This window comes from Glandiceps talaboti, chromosome 11 (assembly GCF_964340395.1).
Source record: "Glandiceps talaboti chromosome 11, keGlaTala1.1, whole genome shotgun sequence".
Taxonomy (NCBI): Eukaryota; Metazoa; Hemichordata; class Enteropneusta; family Spengelidae; genus Glandiceps; species Glandiceps talaboti.
In genome coordinates this window covers 2,011,532-2,034,673 of record NC_135559.1, presented here as the reverse complement: position 1 = coordinate 2,034,673, position 23,142 = coordinate 2,011,532, and the positions used below count along the sequence as shown (strand labels likewise).

The following is a 23,142-nucleotide window of genomic DNA, read 5'->3' as shown; positions in this document are numbered from 1 at the left end:
AGGTGAAAGCTGAAAAAGATTTTAGTTATAAAATTTAACTTTTCTCCACATCCTGCTTTTATACAGGACACAAAAAATGAAGTTAATATGAGAGACTAGAAAATAAAATAATGGGGTTTTATCATTCTGAGGATATGTATTTTTATAATAATTATATAAATTTAATTTCTGTTCTTTTGAAATAAAAAGGCTTGTCATCGTTTGTGGGAAGAAAAGTGAAAATTTGCGATCATGCATATAGTTTGTGCGTGCATCTCGTTGTACGCGCGAGATGTCGAGGTTTCACGAATTGACTATCTTTGCTAAGTAACCTAATCTCGACTCTGATTGGATAGTGTCGTTTCTCTAAAGAAAAGCGTTTCACGTATTTTCAAAAAGATTTAACGACAGGAGATTCTATATTTGCCAGCGGGTTAACTAAAATAATGCAAAGTGTCGAATTACAAATCACATTTTGCTTGAAGCTGGAGCGAACAAAATTCTACACTAGCTTGCTCTGTCGTGACGATTCAGCCAATGAACAGTGACGTTTCTTCCTTTCTGCTCAGGGTACACGCATGCGTATAGCGCTCATTTCGCCATCATAACAAAACCTGCGAAATTATCTGAAATTAAGGGTATTCGTGGTATTTCCCTCCATTTTTGGTCTTCTTTTACTGTATACTCTGTTTTATAACTGTTACGGAGTTTGCTGACTGGTTGTTCGTGTTGGGATTCCGAAAAGGACAATTTGTGTCACATCTGAGAAACACCAGAAAAGTTCGTGTTCGAAGTGCTCGAGTTACATTACGGAAGGTTGGGTCTTTCTTTGTATTTTCCTTTCCAATGTCCACTTTGTTCTCTCGTCGTTGAATTTAGCTATGGAGATGAGTGCGATGGAAGTGGACACCTACCATCCGCCATGTTCACAACCTGTTAATCGTCTACGACGATCGAATAGTTTGCCCTCCGTAACAACAACAACGGCGTCAAGCACAACTTTGAGGTGAGTGTCCAGGAACATGTCGGTGTGTTATACATTGCATTGAATGGGCGAAGGAAGTTGGCTGAACTCAAGAGAGCTCACAAACTCGTAAACACGTTGATTTATATTAACAGTAAACTTTTCATGCGTAGTTCAACCACAGCTACACTTGACTTTTATTTGCGTTGTATGAAATACCATTAACTTGTTATTAGACATATTTCGTTCTCAAGTAGCAAGCGTAAAATGGCTAAACAAATATAGTAAATGTAGTGAATTGCTAGCGCTAGCTAACTGCGGTCGATCGGTCATGTTCACTACAACACTCGTTGTATGGCTGTTGGCAACGTAAAAAAAACGTTTTTCGTTAATTTGCTGTTGGCAAACTTGTTAAAGGAAAAGGCGTAAATTACTGAATATCCTGAAACATTCAGGAAAAATCCATTGATATTAAACAGTAACACTAATTTTTATTCATAATAATATTTTTGATATTTATTCAGCACCAACACATATAGTACAGAAGTATTTTAGTAGTTTTAGAATGTGTGCAAAATCATCTGCAACTACTTGTAAAACAAATATAATATTAACAGTTTTAGAAAAAAGATGGTGAAAATTAACTATTATAGCATAAAATACTGTGTTGCATTATGAACTTGATAATTTGTAAGAATGAATATTGTGGATATGGGATTCATAGTGCCAACTAAAACAGTCCATTCTAGTACACTGCTGATGGTGCTGACAAGACATCAGACAAAATGTAGGATTTGCTTCCAAAATAAATTTGACTTTGTGAGTAGTAATTTTCAATTGTAGTTTTCATGATGTGTCCTTAAAGAAAGTGGTATTAATTTAGAGTTGTTCACAATATAAATGAATTGTAGGTAAATAAAGAGAAACTAGAAATTAATAATTAAATGTTGTACAAGTGTTGTATGTAAGTAGTTGTTAATTGTTCTGTTGTTTATAACACTTGACAACCCTCTTTGTATTCTGTTGCTTATCACACTTCTTACATTCCACCTCAACTACAACGTACAAGTTCAGAAAAAATGTACCCACTAGAACACATACAATATGTGCAGTTTATGTGAGTACTCAGTGTAAAGTGTTTCACCCTCAAAATTCAACAGAAACATCACTATTTCCTTTTTCAAATTGAATGTCATTTATTTTTTAATTAAGAAATTTAACACAAAGTTTAGGCATAAACTGGTACATGTACATGTGAATACATAGAACCAAGTATAAATGTGTTTTATTTTCATTTAAAAAAATGCAATTTCCATGAACGTTTACTTTAGTTTATCTTTATAAGTCTTATTTTCAATATGAGTTCTCTAAGTGAAACAAATTTTTGTGGAATTATATGAAAATTGAAGAGATGTCAGTGATGATGAAAATCCACAATTTTGTTTTTTAAAGTTTGGGAAACCTCAGTAACAGGTGTGTGAAATATGTCACAGTTGCCTAGATTTCTGTACTTTGTACCATAATTATTTGGCAGGGACACTGAGAAAATACCCAGCAAACAGCTAGATTTTACTTACTTACCACTGAATAATGTGTTTTCATAACAAAATTTTTAGACAGAAATTGTTTGATATTTTGATATCAATGATTTCTGTTGTACCTACTTGCATTCAATATTCTTGTGATTAACAGTACGTTTGTCTTTTGACCTGCTGTGGTGTCAATTTAGAATTAGTTTTATCATTTTATACAGCAATGGCCCCTAGGTACATGTAGATTAGGTTGTCCTAATAGGGTCACCTATTTATCTGTTTGTTCTTTTAGATAATAAAAGTCATTATTATTACATTATATGCTGGATTAATAGAAAAACTGGTAGGCAGTGTTTTTGTTAAGGGTGGTAAGCAAGTAAAATCTACCCGAGCACCTCTATCATATTAACATGGTTCCCCACCAAAACTGTGGTACAATGTATTGGAAACTATGCCAGTTTTATCATACTTTGTTACTGGGGTTTCCCAGCCTTAGCAAAGATGACAATGGATAATGGTCTTTAGCAGATGCTTTTAACCAAAAAAGTTCATTCGCCTGGGAGATCAAATTATTTACATGTGGATGATTTTACTTTCGAATTTTTTTTTTCAGTGATGAACATGCCCCGTTATTTGTACCCTATGAAGTGAGTCGTATTAGAAGACATAGTGCTAGTTTATCATCAAATGTAAATAATAACAGTTCACCAACAGGCTCAGTAAGTATATCACCAAATATGCACTGTATTTTGAGTTACATTTTGTAACTCAGGTTTATATGTAGCTCTAGATATATTGCTTTCGGTGTTGTCACTACTTTCCTCTCACCTCTTAAATCCAGAGGTACGTGGCATCATGTACAATGTTTGATGATAGGACTATTAATAATAGTCATTCATCATGGTACATTTGATAGTCATTATTATATAAAAAATAGCACGCATTTAGGATTATTTCTGTTTTCAAATGTCAATGGAAAATGCATGGATTAGTGAAAATGTGAAATGCTTGACTTAAGATAGGGATTTGTGAAATCTGCCCTGCAGTATTTTCTGATCATGATTTTAAATTTAATGAGTTCATTGTATATGAAAGAAGGGCATATAAAAGATTATTTTGAAGTTGTGTGCTGTGATAGTAATAAATATTGAATAATGTCTATAAAATGTATATAGTATGCATGTACACGTACATGTATGTTCAATAGATATAATTTGTGTGTTAAAGTGGCCATATGGATGAGAATTTGATATTCATTTTTATTTGATAAAACAGCTTCACCATGTTTTTCTACTTGAAAAAATAATGCAAAAGAACATATACCAAGTCCATGACTCAATACATTGCAAAAAGATGCACAAAGTGTAAACAGTTTGTTATTGTACGTACAATAACAAACATTTTACACATTGTTTAATGTTTTGCCATTTATCAAGATGTGAACATGGACTTGGTATATGTTCTTTCACATTATTTTTCAAGTAGAAAAACATAGTGAAGTTGTTTTATCAAATAAAAATCCAAAATAAATACCAAATTCTCATCCATATGGCCACTGTAAAGCTGTATATATTTTATGTCAAACATAGGTATACATAGAATTAAAATACAGTGTGTGAAAAGTAGATATTTTGTGTGCAATTGTAGATATGTATGTGTAAAGACAAATACTAGATGTCTATCTATGTTGACGCTATGTATTGACCAATAGAAATCATCCTAGACCATTTTGCTAGTTTCATGAAGAAAATATCGTACTGAGAGCAGTTTAAGGAGTTTTTGCGCTGCTACCTCCCCAACACTGGATTTTAACAATGCATGTTTGCAACACTTGCATATAGTAGGCCCCAGTGACAATTTTGATTCTGTCCATGATACCAGCCGATGGTTGACTTCGAAGTTCTAAGATAGTTGAATCAGAAATTTACAATTTCATTCTTTTTATTGACAGTCTTCAGCACCAATAAAAATTCCCTCCAGGATAAATCAAATAAAACAAGAAGATAAACTAGATCACGACTTCAACAGAAGGGAAAGTGTCCATGAAAGGTAAGAATCTCATATCTTTGAATTTAGTAATCTGGTTTTATAGTATTAGTACAAACTACTGAACAATATAACAATCCTTAGTAACTGAATTAGAATTGTACTGCCAAGGAAGGTGCATTGTGAAAACACAAGGAATATGTAATTTCCTGGTCAACACATTGACTTCCACTCCACACACACAACACATACATTACTATATAGGGGTGTGTGAGAATAAGTCAATCTTCTTCTTCTATTTTGACCCCCTAGCTTGAGGTAAAATGTTATTACATGTACTGAGAAATAGATGGTATCCATGGTGATTAAAGAGACCATAAAGGAAATAGTAGATTTTAAGAGACATCGACTTATGGTAATATCTCGGTAATCAAAGTATGATGAATTGTGATAGTGGATCCGTAATCAATTTTTAAAAAAAGAGAAAGAAGATTAAAGTGAATATTAAAAAAAATCAAATAAAAAAAAGTATACAAAGTAAATGTTTTCAACTTCAGTTGGATGGGGGTGGGGTGGGGGGTGGGGGCTTTGTGCACAAAAAACTGCAAAGTGGGAAAAAACAGGATTTTAATGAATATAATTAAATCACTAGTCATCCTGTGTACAGCTGTTCTCTGTCTCTTTTGTCTTTTTATGAGCTTTGAATTGAAAGTTCAATGTTGCAATGTATAAATTGTACCTATGTGTTACGGATACATGAACATTTATAAAACAATGTTTATTTTGATGCAGTATATAGTAAATAGCACACAGTTTTGTAAAACATTATACCGGTACTACATATTATTTTGTATTTTCATTTTGTAAATTGTAGGGGAGTAACATCATCCTTCCAACTAAGTCATTCATGGGATGAGTTTACCCTGGTAAGTACAACATTTTAATTACATACAATATGTAGATAATATAAGTGTATCATTAGTCTACCAATGCATATTCTTTCCATATGGTACTTTATATTATAAACCATGCACAATATGTTTGTTGTATGTATACAAATATGTTCACCATAAAAATACTCTGTTTTCATACTCCAAAGATCATGTCACATCTGGTATACGCACAATTCATCATATTATTTCAATATTTCAATGAGTGGATAAAATTAACCCTTCATCTCAAATCTTTTCAGTCATTGGCCGTTCTGTAATAAAATAGTTATTCTTGTGTGAAATTTTAAAATTCATTTTTAAAAAAATGAAGATGGATATCGACAAAAACCACCGACAGAAGTTGGACAATTTGATAAGGAATATATAAATGCCAATAAAAGAGAAAAACATCATGTAGTTTCCGAGATAGAAGTGAAAATATTAAAAAATAGTTATTTTTCATATTTACTGGTGTCATATTTCATTAATCATAAAGAAACACAAAATAATAATAATACTCCTAAAACAATCATATCAAGAAGGATGTTTGCTGCGAGTTTGGTTGCAATATCTTTATTCTGACATTTTTTTATGATTTTTTTAATACAACAAAGAAATGGGAGAAAAATAGCCTTTACATATCATAGTTGAGTAGTAAGTTGCTGCCTCATTATAATATATACACAAGAAGGCTCAGAGATTGGTTAATAGTGTCTGTAGTTGTTAGTTACAAAATGTAGTTGGAGACCAGGAAGGGAGAATCTTGGGTCATGTAACTGTTACTAAACCATTTTTATATACAATGAAGTGATTTTGAGTGTGATTTTCATATCATCAAGAGGACGTACTGTGCTCAGAAATTACTAGAGTGTTTTATGCCCTTGTTACTTTATTCAGAGAGTATGTGGGCAACCTTGACATAAGCTGAGGTTTGATGTAACAAATGATCCTAACAGAAATCAATCTGGTACTATTAGACAGATCTGTTACTTTGAAAATTACCATGTGCTTGGAAAGGCGTCTTTGTTAGAGAAAAGCTAAAGACTGAAGTTTTAAGAAAGTTTTTAACCAGTCAACAAGAATAACCACCAGCTTGATGGCATATCAGGAAGGCAGAATCATGGGTTTTGTGGCAAAGTTTTTAGAGAAAATTTACAGTCAGTATGAAACACAATGAACCACCATTGTGATGGCACACAGAGAACATAATGGAATTATCTGCACAGTGCGAAGTTCAAATTCTAAAGTTAAATTTCAGAAGTGATAAATTCTGTCAATTTTAGAGAGAAAAAAGCAGAATTTAAACTTTTTGCAAAGACAAATGACACTTTGAATGTATCCCTGACAAAAAATATTATCAAAAATGTGAGATTTTGTTTCTGAAAGTATGTTTGACTCTTGTTCATGTTATGTAGAGAGTTTCCCCATCAAAGTCAACATTATTACAATCTTGATGCCATGAAAACAATGTAAGAGTTTTTCAGCCATTTTATGCTTACGAGAGAACAGAATATGTGAATCAAACTAAAGAAGGGAAAGATTGCTGTAGGCTTGTGCTACTAAACTGGGTATAATTAACTCTAGGCAATGTGTCATACAGTATGCAACAGTAACAGTCTCACAGGGGAAGAATAGTACAAAGATTTAGTTGCTGTTCATAACTGTGAAATTTATTCCATAGACCCCTCTCCCCATGACTAAACTAACTGTAGTCTTCCTCAGTGAAATTGGAAGCCATGTTTCTTTTCTCATAGTATTTTCACTAAACCTACTTATGGTCGACCCAAAGTGATCCTGCAATGACTTATTCTTCATGAGAATAAAAAGAATTGACTCGCACAATAGGCTGTTAAGCAAAATATCTTGTTTCATTTTTAGACGACAGGAAAAAACATGTTGGTAGGCAGATATTTACTAAAATATGACTGCACATTGTACATGAATAAAAAAACCTGTTTAGTTGATACTAAGAATAGATTGTAATTACAGAAGGTACATGCATATTTATGAAAGCTAAAAATTATGCAAAACTAGTTGACAAAAGTGATGACTTATATACAGATGTTACAAAATTTGATGGCAGTAAGACAATCTATCTTGGCTATTAAAACAACCCATGTTTTATTTTTCGTGTAAAACACATCCTACAAAAAAAGTGAACTCTGATGAATTTTATGAACAAGTTTTGAAAATTAATGGCAGAAACACAATCTTTTAATTGAAACTTTCATTGACATTGTCTCTTAAAAAAAGATTTCATTACAAACATGATCAGTACAGTATTGTCAGTCTTTGAATAGAACATTTGACAAGATTTCATTACAAACATGATCAGTACAGTGTTGTCAGTCTTTGAATAGAACATTTGACAAGATTTCATTACAAACATGATCAGTACAGTGTTGTCAGTCTTTGAATAGAACATTTGACAAGATTTCATTACAAACATGATCAGTACAGTGTTGTCAGTCTTTGAATAGAACATTTGACAAGATTTCATTACAGATCAGTACAGTGTTAGGATAGTTGTCAGTTTTTAAACAAAACATGTGACAAGATTTTATTACAAATGTGAATAATATGCTGTTTGGAATCATAACAGTTATACTCCAATAATAGCTGTATATGATAGAGAAGCAGTATTTTCTTTACAGTAAGTCTCAAAAGTGAGGTATAATTAAATTATTCCCCAATATTTGTCTTCATTCAGCCAAGGCCTAAGGGGCCTTGTCATTATGAGTCTTGTGACTCATAGTAACAAGGCCCTCTAAGGTCACAAGTGGTCAAATTGAATGATGACTTAAGATGTCGATGGGGGGTCAATACGTGTTTGCATGTTAAAATTAATTGCATACTTTTGAAGAAAAAGTCAACACTGTCCAATTAATTTTCCTTGTGTGCTGATAAGGTTATATATGTGGATGTTGTTTCATTTTCTTACTATCTTGGCAGAATGTTTGATGGATTTTAAGTATATATCTATATAGAATTTCACACTAAACTAAACATACAGAACATATCATTACAACTCACTCCAGTATAAAGCATACAGGACATATTATTACAACTCAGAAAATGTTATCAATTTCTACTTTTACTTTACAAATGTTGTAGATAAACTGCATGAATTGAATACGAATGAAATTGTTAAAAAAAATGTCATGTTTACCATATTCATGGAAATATTGTTGTATAGTGTATTTCTGTACATTTTGATGAAAGAGAAAAGAACCATCATCAAACACCTGACCACAAGTAAGAAATGAAACCTTTAAAAAAATCAGATTGCCATTAAAATACTGTATACCAACAAAAGTTTATAGTAATGCAATGTTGCCTAAAAATCATAGGGTAGAACCCACTGTCCTGTAATGACTACTTGACTAACATATTATATTACAATAATAATATCACTGACTACGTTTTCAAAAAATTTCCCAATCTTTTGTTTCAGAGTGAATCTCCAAGTTCACGGAATGACAAAGCATTAAGTAAATTTGCCGAGCCTTTAACCATTTTCCCGTCAACATTACCATTATCAGCGTCACCCTCCCCATCACCTACAAGAGTTTTAGGAAAGGTAAGCAGATTACAGGTATTTTAAAATGCTACTTTTACACCTTTATTCCCCAATCAAATTAAACGTGATGTAGAATTCAGCTCATTCTTAATCTCAAATGTATTACTTTTATTTTTGCATCAATAGTTCTTTGTATAAAATGTTTAAATTCTTGACATGATCACCACATCAGACATTAACCAGATAGCCTGTTCCAGCCAGTGACCTTAAAGTGTATTGAATATTAACAGGTCATAGTGTATATCTGACTGGTTTTCTGTTCTACAGTTTGACATAAAAAAAAACAAAGATCTTTGTTCCCAATATGATTAAATAAAATTCTGTTATTCAACATAGACCTTCACAGAGGATCTTCACCAGGAATAGATGGCAGGAGTACAGTACTGCTGGCTAGACTGCCCAGCTGATGAATGTCCTCTGTTTAGTTCCAAAATATTAAATAAAAGAATTGAATGCATTTACATTGGTAGCAAAATCTTTCAAATACACATACATGTATATGTACATCCTATTTTTACTGAGCGGGTATGACCTGGCATATGGTACCATCACACTGGCAAACTGTAAAATTGAATACTCTAGTAATATGGTTTATCTTGTTGAAGTATTATTTCCACGCTATTGATTGCATTGAGAAAATTTAGCATTGTTCTGCAGCTGTTTCAAAATCCTTTCCTAGATTTTGAAGTAGAAAGACATATGTTTTTACTAATAAACCTTTGATACAATAATCTGATGTCAATCTGTGCCTCAGCATATCAGAAAAGTGACAGCCCTTATACATGTAATGTAACTAATTTTGTCACAGTTTGGTATTTTATTTATATTGTACGTTCTGAAGAATATATGATCAATCAATCAATTGATCGATCGATCAATCAATCGATCAATGAAAATGTTATTTACTAGTACTACCTTCACTGGCCACACAATGTAGAGATGTTTACTGTTCAGTGTTTTTGCTAAGGGTGGTAAGTAATTAAAATCTACCAGGGTTCCCATGTCATTTTACCTAGGTTCCCTACAAGTGTTTTTGCCAAGGGTGGTAAGTAGGTAAAATCTATCAAGGTTCCCATGTCATTTTACCTGGGTTCCCAAACAAAATTCACCATAGACTCGATGGGGAAACACTGCAATTTTTACCCCTTTCTCCTTTTCTGTTACCAGGGTTCCCCAACCATAACAAACACAAGTTGCTTTTGTCATACATTTTGTATCAGACATTAGAAACACTACAGTCAAACAAAAAAGTCTGGATATCTGTATAAATATGAAAGTCACCCACATGTACTGATAAAGTTTTTTCAACATAGACACATATTACAGTTTGATAACGATTAAATGGTTTGAACTTTTTATTTGTAGCTTTATTAAACCAGTGTTTTTGATCACGTTGGAGAACCTAAGTAACAGAGGGATGATGTACAGTTTTCTGTACCATCTACCATAGTGTTTTGAAACCCTGATAAAATGATTTGAGAACTGTGGTTTTAGTTTACCCACTTACTGCCATTAGAAAAAACACTGTAGTACATACATATAGTACAGTACAAATGTACATCAATGACTAGTAGACAGGTAATTTAGATAATTAGATTTAGAAGTGTCAAACTGTTTTTACTAACTTTAGTCAAGGTTGGTTATGTTTTGCAACTCACAAAAAATCACCCAAAATAGTAAAGTTACAGCTATAGCTGGGACTGTGTATATTATTGTTGAGGCTGGAATTGTTGATGAATAACTATATGAGTTTTACCAGATATTCTAAAAAAAATTAATTATGGATACATTAATGAAAAACTATGGAAATATTACCAGATATTTAAAAGATTTTAATTAAGGACATATTTATGAATAACTATGTGAATTTTATCAGATGCTTTATTAGCTAAAGACCAGTGTGTTATCAGAGCAAAATTTTGTATGATATGAGTACATGTACATGTATACTGGGTTGATTTCAGTTAATAATCCACTCTACTAGTACAAGGCATTTCATTTCCTGTACTGTAGAACCATTGCGTGTAGGGTCTATGGTAAAACATGACAGCCTGGAATCTATGCTAACTACAGGACATTTCACTTCCTGTACTGTACTGTACTGTACTGTACTGTACTGTACTGTACTGTACTGTACTGTACTGTACTGTACTGTAGAACATGAAAGCTGTGAATCCATGCTAACTATAGGGAATTTCACTTCCTGTACTGTACTGTACTGTACTGTACTGTACTGTAGAACACGAAAGCCATGAATCCATGCTAACTATAGGGAATTTCATTTCCTATACTGTAGAACAGAACAGTGTGGAATTTGCTAATAACAAGACATTTCATTTCCTATATACTGTCGAATAGGATAGAATGGAATTCTTGCTATTAAACTTCAGTGCCTTTCATTACATTACTGTAAAATAGAACAGAATGGTTTGAACTGGAATGAATTGAACCGTGTAGATTTCAGTGAATTATGGACAATCACATCAAAATGTACTGTAAAACAGAACAGAATGGCTTAAACTGGAATGAATTGAACCTTGTAGATTTCAGTGAATTATGGACAATCACATCAAAATATACAGTGGTTGTTGAAATGATAGCCATGGTGTTAGAAGACATGTCCATTGGCATGTGTATATAATGTAACATGACATGAAGTATTTCACTCCATTGATAAAACAAGGTCAACCGTAACTACCCTGAAGTGGGAAAACTATGGACATTAAATAGATGACCTTAGAACAGACAGCTACAGGCTCAATGACGTCAGTTCTGAACAGTGTCAAAGAATTATGTGACTGTTTTCCTTACTTAGTTGGGCATGTCATTGACAAGTCAAAACCTAATTGAGTCTTTTCAAGGGTTGTTGTTTGTCACTGAATCCGATTACAAGGCCTGCAAAATATTATTTCCTGAAGACTACTTTTGCCATGGACTCTCTGTAACCTTAGTTGACCAACAGTGTCTCCTCCAAAACAGATGAATTGGAATTTTATGTTTTTCTGAACTTTGTGTATTTCTTTTGATAAAGTTGTCTTTAAAATTGGTGTAAAAAATGAAAACAGGAGTTTTTGCTGAGTGGTATTTTCATCATTATCCAGTAAATAACATTGTTGAGTATGAGCACGTTTTCTGTTCTAGCAAACTACTTTTTTTTTTTTTTTTTTGGTTTAAATCTTTTCAAGGTTGTTATATTCCAGTGTTATTGGGTTTTGTTGATATTACTTTGGAATTCATAAAATTCTTTGGACAAAATTTAATACAAATTAATTTTACAATTATTTATTCTCTAATTTAATGTTGGCCTTGACTCTTATATTACTACAAATCCATTTCAAATATTACAAAATTTACATAGTAATTGGGAAATTAATTGGGAAATTAATTGAATTCAATGAAAGAAATATTTTAAATGTATTATTTGTTATTTTGTATTGTTTTTCCACATTTATGTATATGGATATTGGATCCATATTGTTAAATTGTATTTGGTCATTGCACTATGTGACAGTAAAGTGGTCCTTAGTAAACATTGTGATTTTCGTTATTTAAGTTACAAGAGGCGGTGACATCAGGTTTGACAGATTGAGACAGACAGAAACTAAACTGTTATTAAGGCATGTACTAGATTACATAACTGGACAATAGTGATATATTTATATATCTTCTTTATTACCTACTTATTAAATTTACATTTGTAGACAAAATAAAATAATACGTGTTTTGAGGTAGGTAAAAGGAGACCAGAAAAATAGCTACTTGCTAATCAAATCTGTCTCCTTAGACACTGTAAATAACATTTATAAATAAATACATGACAAAATATAAAGAGGGCAGTGAAAAAAAAACTATGGATTTTGTAATTTTAGACATTAAATAGTGGAAGTCAACTAAACTGTTTACAAACATAGAAGATGTCATCAACAGTTTCCCCATTGACTGCACCAGTATTTCATGGCAACTAAACCTTAGTAATTTGAAGGTATAATTGATTATATATGATGAGCTAACAGAGACATAACTGGTCAGTGTGCCCTCTAAGCCAATTTGACATGCCACTGACGCACACAGTTTCTAGTGACGCACCAAAATTTGATGTTCCCCGTATCTCTTACTATGTGGTGACTCACAAGAAATCCCAGTGTTACTCATTTTGACTCACAACAACAAACTTTGGTTGATGGCACACTGTAACTGGTTATGATTTAACTTCTAAAATGATTCCGTTTTATTTTCAGCAATGTTACTCTCCGTCAATGCAAATGCCAATACGAAGTAATTCATTGACCCCAAGTCCAACACCAAGTCCTACACGGAGAACCTTCACTAGTAGGCGAAGTATGAGTCCTGTTACAATTAGGCCAAGTATTCTTGCTCAAACATTAAAACGAAAATGTAAGTTATGATCTCAAAGTGTTTCTGTCTTTTCAAATTTAAACCATGTGTGTGTGCATGGTATCAAATACTATCATGATTTATAAATAATGTATGATGAAAGAGAGTGAAAATATTTTAATTACAATATCATTATCTGATTGTGTGATTTTAAACACAAATTTTGGAAAAGATTTTTGATGGATTGTTTTAACTACTTTTTGTAATTTGTTGGTGTATGAGCTGGTACTCGATTTGATGGATTTGACAAGATTCTTATGTGCAAGACCAAATCTTTCTATAGGGCTGCCAGACAACTGTTTTTCTCACTCTAACAATAATCCAAAGTTCATTAGATATCACAGACCGTGGCAAAGCAAATGACAAACAGATGTCTTGACATTTGGCAGACGTTTGTAAGAAAAAAATATTGTTTAAAATTATTTATGACCATGCGTACTTGTTTCCCATTATTTCATTTTATTTACTGTTTAGTGTCTTCTAATATTACCATAGAGACTCTAAAAGCCAAGTATCCATGACAACAATAGAAAAGATTCCAAAATATTTATTGATAAGTTATCAGTTTATAAGTCTTCCTTGCTGTGTTCATTTTCTGGAGACTCAGTTTCAATTTGGATAAATGATGTTTTTTTTGATAAATATTAACAACAAATTGAGTTGCTTTAAGGACGATCACACAATGTTGCACAAGCTCAATTAACAAACTTCATTCATTTAGGACAAAACACCTCGCCTCCCCCTCCCCCTAAACAAATATTCACAAGTGTGACATCCACACATTTATATATGATGTAAACCATGATGAAAATTGTAGCAGTCACACCACTACGACTGATGTAATGTAAACACAGGATGATGAACACATCAAAATACAATTGGAAAGTCAGCACTGTATATCACATTAGATGTAAATTTTAATCAACTTATCAACATCTCAATAGTAAATAAAGAACCTGTTATCATTGAAGGTGTTTTGTGAAACTTGGTTTGAATTGCAAAAATAAAGTTCAGCAATCACATTGATGCCAGACCCTCCTTCTTCTAAACAAACAAAAAATGATTTATTGAGCTTGTATGACATTGTGTGATCATCCCTGAAGTGCAGTGTGTATTAATACTGGTGTATTGATTTTTTCCTATTTTTTGAAAACATTCCTTCTACAGTAGGTGATTGTGATGTTGAAATGAGTCCGCCAAAAAGATATGCTTCACCAGAAAATATGCCGTTATCTTGTCCCCAGCCACTTTCCCATAGGTAAGTTTATTTTCATAATGTCTTGAAGGCATACATGTATCTTATACCAGAAGTGTCATGTACCATTCTGATGAAGGGCGCCCTCTGGTGATGTAGAATGTCAATGATGAGGTCAAGTGTTTGAACATTGACATACATGTGGGCAAGGAAGCCTGCCATTTTAAACAGTCCGGTGTATTGCATTATGGGAAATGCAGTATCGATCGTTAAATTCATGTATCAATCACTTTTGCAACCAATCATATTGTTAGTTTCAAATAATCTAACTTTGGTTACTCAGACCATTGTTTGAGGCTATCCTTTCCAACCCCAGTTTGAATATTATCACAACCACTAATAATCCAATAGTCCTTTGTATTTGGGCATGCTTGGTCAAGATTTCAAAAACTCGTTTGCTCTTAATCTACAGTGATCTTCAATCTTTTTGTTACATTACAAAATTTGTTATATGTATTATATTATTATTATTAAACTTTGGGAGAGAAAAGTATGCAAACACGCTCATAAACACCCCATAGATAAAAACTATACATAAAAAACATATTACCATATATTTTTTCTTTGTTCAGCTAGGGAAAGTATTGGAGACATATTGGGTGGGGTGAGGGGGGACTGGTCACTGTGAGTTAAACATGATTAGTGACAAAGCTCTGATACCACAAGTATATTATTCTGGCTGGATGTAGGAGAATACTGGATTATAACATCATATTGTGGAGCGGATAATTTATGAAAGAAATTGTTCAAATAATGGTGATTTTGTACTTTGATTCATATTTTCAGCATCATGGAATGCATTAAACCAAACTATTAATTCCATATTTTCTGTTCAGACACATACAACTTGGCTTGTACATTGCATAATGTGTATTACAGTTGCATGTTTTGTTCCGTCATTGTATTAAGTATATATCATGTATTATTTTCTTGTAGCTCTTCAAACAGCAGTTTAGAAGATTCAAGTCCACTACAAACAGTTCCATCAGGACCTGTTGCTACCTTATCATCAGCTGTAACCATAACAACGACAACATCCTCATCTTTTAATGTATTTAAACCAGTCATCAACAAAACCAGTTGATGTTAGTTGTACATATTTTATGTATATAGCAATAGTGTAGACAAGAATTTTTTTATATATTTAAGAAAGGGGGTTGGGATCTTTTATGAAGAGGGTTGGTTGTCAATGACTTTGTATTATGGTGTCAAAACATGCCTGATAAATGTGAAATGTTGTCTATATTGTATATGGGATTATTATATTGCATCAATCCTGGTGTAGACATAGGGATATTGAAGGCCAAGCACGAGTTCTGCAAAAGCAAAGATAGTGTAAATACATTTTGGCACTAAGCTGATAAGTCAGTAGATGATATAAAATTATAGAAAAGCCTTCATTTTAACCATGTAAAGTATGGCTGTATTTATATCCCCTAGACTCTGTAATTTACCCCTCTATACCCAAGGGCCATCAGAAACATTCAAATACAGAGGAACACAGACTTTAATATTCTATGTTTTCTTGCTGGTTGACATGCATTGTAAACTTTTATGTGTAACTTCCTGAAACTGGCAGGAATATGGGCTTGAAGAGTTGATAGTTACAGTATCAACTCAGTCTCAGTGTGTTGTGGTGTGGGATATATTTGCATGGCACCAGTGCCCCTAATGCTATCATAGCATGATATCCCCTTTAAAGATTGATAGTTGCAGTGTACTTGGGTAGTGAAAAGTCTTTCATGTCACCAGGGTCTTGACTGCCATGATAGTATTATCCTGTATACACTAGACTGGCATTCTAAGGGTTAAATTGACATCGTTTATTATTTTACTATTTTATATTGGAATTTTTTTATTTCAACTTATTAGCACAACTGAATACTAAAGTACTTAAGTAGGGCTATAGGTATCACAGAATGTGTGTATATATGTATGTATGTATGTATGTATGTATGTATGTATGTATGTATGTATGTATGTATGTATGTATGTATGTATGTATGTATGTATGTATGTATGTATGTATGTATGTATGTATGTATGTATGTATGTATGTATGTATGTATGTATGTATGTATGTATGCATGCATGCATGCATGCATGCATGGATGGATGGATGGATGGATGGATGGATGGATGGATGGATGTATGTATGTATGTATGTATGTATGTATGTGTGTGTATGTGTGTATGTATGTGTGTGTGTATGTATGTATGTATGTATGTATGTATGTATGTATGTATGTATGTATGTATGTATGTGTGTATGTCTGTGTCTGTCTGTCTGTCTGTCTCTCTGTGTGTGTGTGTGTGTGTGTGTGTGTGTGTGTGTGTGTGTGTGTGTGTGTGTGTGGTGTGTTGATCTTTACCCAGATGGAAGTGAGAAGTTGAGAGAAACTTCATAGTTTTGAAAAATAATTGCTCTCACAGAAAGTGTCGTTAAAAGGTGTAGGCAGAAAGAAATTGACCTAGAAGTGATCTTATTTCAGTTCTATCTGTCACCTTTACGTCGGTGGTCCAGGTTGGTTGACATCAATTTTACATTTAGTTAAAGGCATGTTTTGACACTACTAACTACATAATAATTACACTTCAGTGCAATGATGGTATTTTAACTGCAAACAGTGGTGATTTATGTATAGATAAAGCTAAGAAATATTTAGACAAAACATAAGTGTAAATGAGCTGCTGTAAAATAATAATTTATTTGGTGCTTTTGTATTGATGTTTGAAAAAAAACATAAATATTACTGCCAGTGTCATTTTCTGGAACTAGATACTTTCAGACAAGAATTTCATTTTTTTATTTTCTGGAAAAAAAACTTGAAACAGATGTGCCAAATGGTGTAGAAAGAAAATGGTCCTCACATGGCACGAGAATTAAGAAAGATATTTATAGTACTTGTTTGTGTTTGTTACTTTTTGTTACAAAATGTGGAGAAGAAAAATATTTTTTATTTTAAACTGTGTATTTAATCAAGAAAATGAGACTGGTTTTCAATAAGTTATGCTAATCAGGAAAAAGATTAGAAGTAACTTAAACAGATTGCTGTGGACAAGTTTTGACCCTGAAGTTGTAGTGTAGATCACTGAAAGTGAGGCTATGTCATGTGACTCAAAGAACCAATCAGAAGTGAATGAGGCTGTACCATTTGACCACAACAGCCAATCAGAGTAAGAAATAAGCCAATACCATGTGACTCAGCTAGCCAATCAGAGTACATAGTGACTTTGGTGGCCAATCAGAGAGTACACAGGCAATATGGAGATAATGGGAGATCAATTTATGGTAACCAGTGTTATAATGTTTGCTATGCCACATGAAGAGATAGAGAGATAATGAAATAATTTTATCTGAGGAAATGATGAAATAAGAGAGTGTTTCCTACTGTGTGTATCATTCTAGTAGTATTTATTACTCGGCTACAAAGTAGTAATGTAGTTGACAACATTTGTACAACCATTCATATTGAAAGTATTCTTAAGTCTTGCACATTCAGTAATTCTTGCACAAATTTAAAGTTCACACGGGTCAATAAAAAGTGAAAATTTAACATTTCTTGGCCATTCACTACAACAATGAGCACTTCAGGGAGCAGATATAATTTTTTTGATTGAAATATCTATTACACAAGCGCATGTTACCTCAGAGAGTAGATTATTATATCGTAAATGTTTCACACATGGATTGAAAGCTAATAATACATCACAAAGATGTTGTAGGAAAACATTGAATTAGTTGATATTCCAGTACAGTATACATGATTATATAAGGCATGTATTTTGTCATCAAGCAGACGAACTGGAATGAAATAACAATATTTCTAGTTCCAACAATAGAATGGTAGGTACATAGATTGAAAGATTCAGTATTGTTAGTATGCCACATTGCTGTCGTATACAGGCGTGTGGAGCGCAAACAACGGTGAAGTTTTCGGTATAGCTTAGTACAGCGGCTGATGTTCATTACAATGTACTGTATCATGAAATAGAAAGTTATCAATTATTAAGGCCGTGTGTGAAAGATTTAGTCACTTTTTTGTGGTGCATTTCTGTATTTGATATGTAAGATAAGGTCATATTGACTGCACAGTCGTGAGATGACACAAAACTGTATTTGCATCAAAGTTGCAGGCAATCTCATGACAGGCATTGGAGTAGTAACTTTATGGTACAGCGCCCTCAGTGGCACAAACTACTTGTAGTAACTACATTGACAACCATGTAAGTTTCAGAAAGATATTCTGCTTGACCCATTTTAGCTATAGAGTATATGGGTGATATTTTGTTATTGTTTTCTTAGTGTGTTTTTTTTTACCCACCATTTACATTGATATTTAGTACAGGGTTTTCTTTATTGTAAGTTGGGGTTGGGGGGGGGGTGCCATAAAAATGTATGTTTCTGATAATACATTGTCATATCTCTTTAAAGCAGTGAACAATTATTGTATTAACTAAGCATCCATAGTGTTGGATCACAATGTGTACATCTCATTACAATTACTTAGAACATACAGGAGGTTGCTGTATTTCTTTGAGCAACAATATGACTAGCCCAGAGACGTGTCTTGATGTTTTCATTTCAAGAAACTCAACACTAAGAAAAGCCTGTGGGCAGCAACATGACAGATCTCTGATAGGTGAGAAATAACAGTTTAAATAATGAAAACTCTTGTATGCAATTTATAAAGTAGAGCTTCAAATGGAAATTCATCTGTGTTGATATACCATATAGTATTGAATTGAACTTTTGTTCCAAATACAAGGATTAGGGTGAGACCATAGACAATGGAGGAGAGACAAAGTATTATATTAGGCTCACATGTCCATAAGGTCATGTGTACTGAATAGTGGGTCAATCTGTTCACAAAGACCAAAGGGTGCTGTCAAAAATTTCAGGTCAAATTTTCAAAGTTGTGTTTGGAACCAAAGTTTAAATCAATACTATAAAGTAGAGCTGCTATAGAAGAAGTCAATATAAACACATATACAATAGGGAACTTGCAATCCAGACTGAGCATTCTCAGACTCAAAGGACTATGGGATTATCTGTGGTTATCGTATTACCTAATCTGGAGCTACTGATAAAATAAACCTCCCACAATGGTCAGGGAGACTCTGAATTGATCATTTGTGGTTAAAAACAATGTAACATTATTGTTTACAATACTATTTGATTAGTGTTTATTATCACATTACCCATGATGCAACATTCAACATGGCGGGTTTGCAAGTTCCCTATTTAAGACTAGACTGTCGGCTGTACACTGACATGGTGTATTCATGTACAAACTTGTATAGAACATACAAAGTATCTCAGTTCAGAAGTGATATTCCTTTGACTTGAGTCATGTCTCTAGAGGGCACGCTATCAATGGAAAGCTATATTGTGAAGTGTTTAACAAACGATGCTTTCATTTCATGTAGAATAGTCTTTATATACTTTCTTTACAAAAAAATATGTTTGTCTACAAGTCCAGTATCTTGCTAATAATGTACCCATCCGTTTCATATTTTGTACTGTGTATGTATTTCACTTTTATCTTTTATTTGGCCAGTTCTAGTGTGTCTTAACTTTAAGTTTTTAACTTAAGTTTGTGTACAGTTGTTTGTAATAGCGCCCTCATTGGCAGCAGTATTTTCCAAGATATAGTCAGAATTAATTCTGGCCTAGTCTGTCAGATTTGTTGTTGTGTACACACCTCTAATCACTCATTTAATTTAGTTAATGGTTAACAGGAGTACTGGTCTAGTTGCTATATGTTGGGCTCAGTTTTCTATGATCTCTCTTTCCCTGTATAGTGAAATAAATATAATCCACCAAAAATCTAGCTAAATCTAGTGCTGGGAAAGAATGAACGATGCCTGTCAGTAGTAATCCATCACACACTGACAGGCAGTTGTAATTGGTTACGATGTTCAGTTTACTACAACCTCAACCTACAGTTTCAATGGAAGTCATGTGAAGACTCGATAACATCATTATGTGTACATCAGCACTCCACTAGCATTAAAGTACATGTACTGCTGTCAATGGTAAGAATGGAATGTTGGTGTTAGATACAGTTATTTGATTATACAGTGGTGAGAGAGGTCATAGAATATTGAATCTAACATTTAGCAACTAGAATACAGGAGGACCAACAATGATGAATCCTTCAGTCTAATGCTAGAGTAAAATCAAATTCACTACAATATTGTTAATTCAAGATGTCTCCATGTTTGAGAGACAAATACATTGAGACTTCTACAGGAATGAAATGTGTTGATACAGCTCTGTAAGTTTGCACTGGTATGTTTTCAGATTTCATTTGGAGTATGTACTTCCCCTTCAATGTCAATACCACCACATCACTACATGCACGGTGTGTTTAACCTGATGCGTACACTTACTGCAAATAAAATACATAAATACTTGGAGTCATATCACAGTTGTCATGTCATTTGTGTCTTGCCCCAGATACAAGCATGTAAAAATACCATAGTCATCTGTGCATAGCCTATTGTACAAACACAAAGCAAAGGAAATTCCAGGGGCCAGGGAGGGGTTAATACACAAGCAAGCCTGTAAATCCATATGATAAACTGGTATGTTTAGAATCTCACCCAGGCACACCTAATCTAAAATGAAATATTTTAATTATTCAGTACAGGTGGACAATATTTTTATGTTTTGGATTGGTAGGTTGTAACTTGCAACATAGCTTTCCTTTGTCATTCAAGGCGAACAAAGGCATGACATTAACTTTGTCTCGGGGGCGGTACCAGTGACCAGCTCTGGTAGGGGTGTGTGGCCAATACTTTCATCCCAAGACCCATTTTAGACCTATTTTAACCAAACACCAATACCCAATTTTAGATCATTACAGGTTTTTTAGAAGATTAAATTTTAGACCAAAATACATTAGCAGCAGTTAATACTAAGGAAATGGTAGATTGCAAAATATAGTGGGGTAACATTTTGGGGCAATTAATGACAGTTATGATTTGGTAGACAATCAAACAAAATCGAAAATAATGTAGAGTGGACCCCATGTTAGCTCTTCAGTTTGAAAAACAGACCCCATTTTATACCAAAGGGCTAGAAAATGCACCCCATAGGGTGACACATATGTATAGTCAAATAGGGGGAGTAGGCACCTGTGGGGCTAAAAATAAGAGAAATAACATTCAACTTAGCTATGGACTGACGTCTGTACATTGGGGTAGGGAATTCTGGGTATGGTGCCCAATTATCACTGCTGATGTCACCAAGAGCATTAATTTTTTTCTACCTTTAACACTAATACAGGTAGTCTCGGTTACCCAAACTCTTTCCGTTGAGAGCTCCTCCCAGAGTCTGAGTAACCGAGACAGAAAATAATACCTTACAGGTCAATTAGGTAGAAACAAAATAGACTGACCCCTTTCAGCCCTTTGAAAGCGGTGATATGGATGAGAAATGGGTATTTATCGCGGGCTTCTAATTAGTAAAACAACTCTACTGTGTTTTGTGATACACTGTTACCATTGTAGTCAGACTTCAAAGACTTCATTGGTAACAATGTGTTCCAATTGTATTTTGTTTCATTTGTAGTAAATCAACAAGTTGTCCTTATCTACTAACTACTATGTAGTATATGACCAATATAATAATGTATATGAGATGTATTGTGTCGGCGAGGCTAGGTGAAATTGTCTGTACTATTATAGGAAGATAACCCCAAACACATAAACATTGCCGGTGCTCCTTAAAATTCTTCTTCATAGCTTTGTGGAACCTGCGATTGTCAGAATATGAAACCATAATGTGACAAGGTACAAAGATGATGTTGTATGTTGAAGGAGGGACTTATCAGGATTATCTGGTATCTAGTTATTACGTTAATTATTCCATTCATTCATTTATTCATTCATTCAACAGACCTCGTACAGTACATTTTACAATAGGGTACATTTCTTTGACCATATACACAACATTCCTATAATACTCTATACAATTGTACGGTGTCGACGTGGTTTATTTTAGTACCAGTATCTCTGATGAAGTCAGGCAGCAATTATATTTTAATCCTCAGTTTTCAAGCCGAAATTTGGTTCACAATTATTGTAAGCCATGTAATTGTTGGTATATTTAAACTTTTGAATAGTTCATTCTCTCAAACCAGAGCTGTTATTCAAGTCTTTCGCGACACTGCGACATAACGACACGTCTTGGACGGTGCCGTAAAAGAGGCTGCGGTTTACGACGATTGGAATAGTCGAACTTCGAAAAAGCAATATTTGTTTAAAACCTCAACATGTAAGTGTTTTGAAGGACTGTACCACAGTCCCTCTAGTGGCTGAAAGTAGAAAGGTAACGGTTCGGTGAATGTATGTTTGAATTCACAGTTATACATGTGTAGCCATGAATTCGACAACTTGTACGAATCTCAATCAATGTTTTTGTCTGCGTTGATGTATGAATAATGACCACGCCCTCATGCGATGGACGTGTATTTATTTATTCTATACCAATATTAGTTACTAACTTCGAA

The 23,142-nt window shown here is 33.5% G+C and overlaps 1 protein-coding gene across 1 annotated transcript; it reads left to right on the top strand.

The window, feature by feature from the left end:
- Positions 1–590: 590 nt before the first annotated feature.
- LOC144442540 (P2R1A-PPP2R2A-interacting phosphatase regulator 1-like) lies at positions 591–16,521 on the top strand. The gene is made up of 8 exons (XM_078131913.1): positions 591–985; positions 3,089–3,194; positions 4,427–4,524; positions 5,336–5,387; positions 8,848–8,973; positions 13,212–13,368; positions 14,536–14,626; positions 15,560–16,521. The coding sequence occupies exons 1-8, from the start codon at positions 861–863 to the stop codon at positions 15,705–15,707; spliced, it is 903 nt and encodes a 300-aa protein (XP_077988039.1). The 5' UTR covers positions 591–860; the 3' UTR covers positions 15,708–16,521.
- The last annotated feature ends 6,621 nt before the right edge of the window (positions 16,522–23,142 follow it).

What these genes read in the sequence shown, in the direction of transcription:
- LOC144442540 (XM_078131913.1), top strand. Translation starts at nt 861, where the DNA reads ATGGAGATGAGTGCGATGGAAGTGGACACCTACCATCCGCCATGTTCA. An exon ending in ACAGTTCACCAACAGGCTCA is followed by an intron (nt 3,195 to 4,426) that starts GTAAGTATATCA and finishes TTTTATTGACAG; the next exon opens with TCTTCAGCACCAATAAAAAT. An exon ending in CTACAAGAGTTTTAGGAAAG is followed by an intron (nt 8,974 to 13,211) that starts GTAAGCAGATTA and finishes TTTTATTTTCAG; the next exon opens with CAATGTTACTCTCCGTCAAT.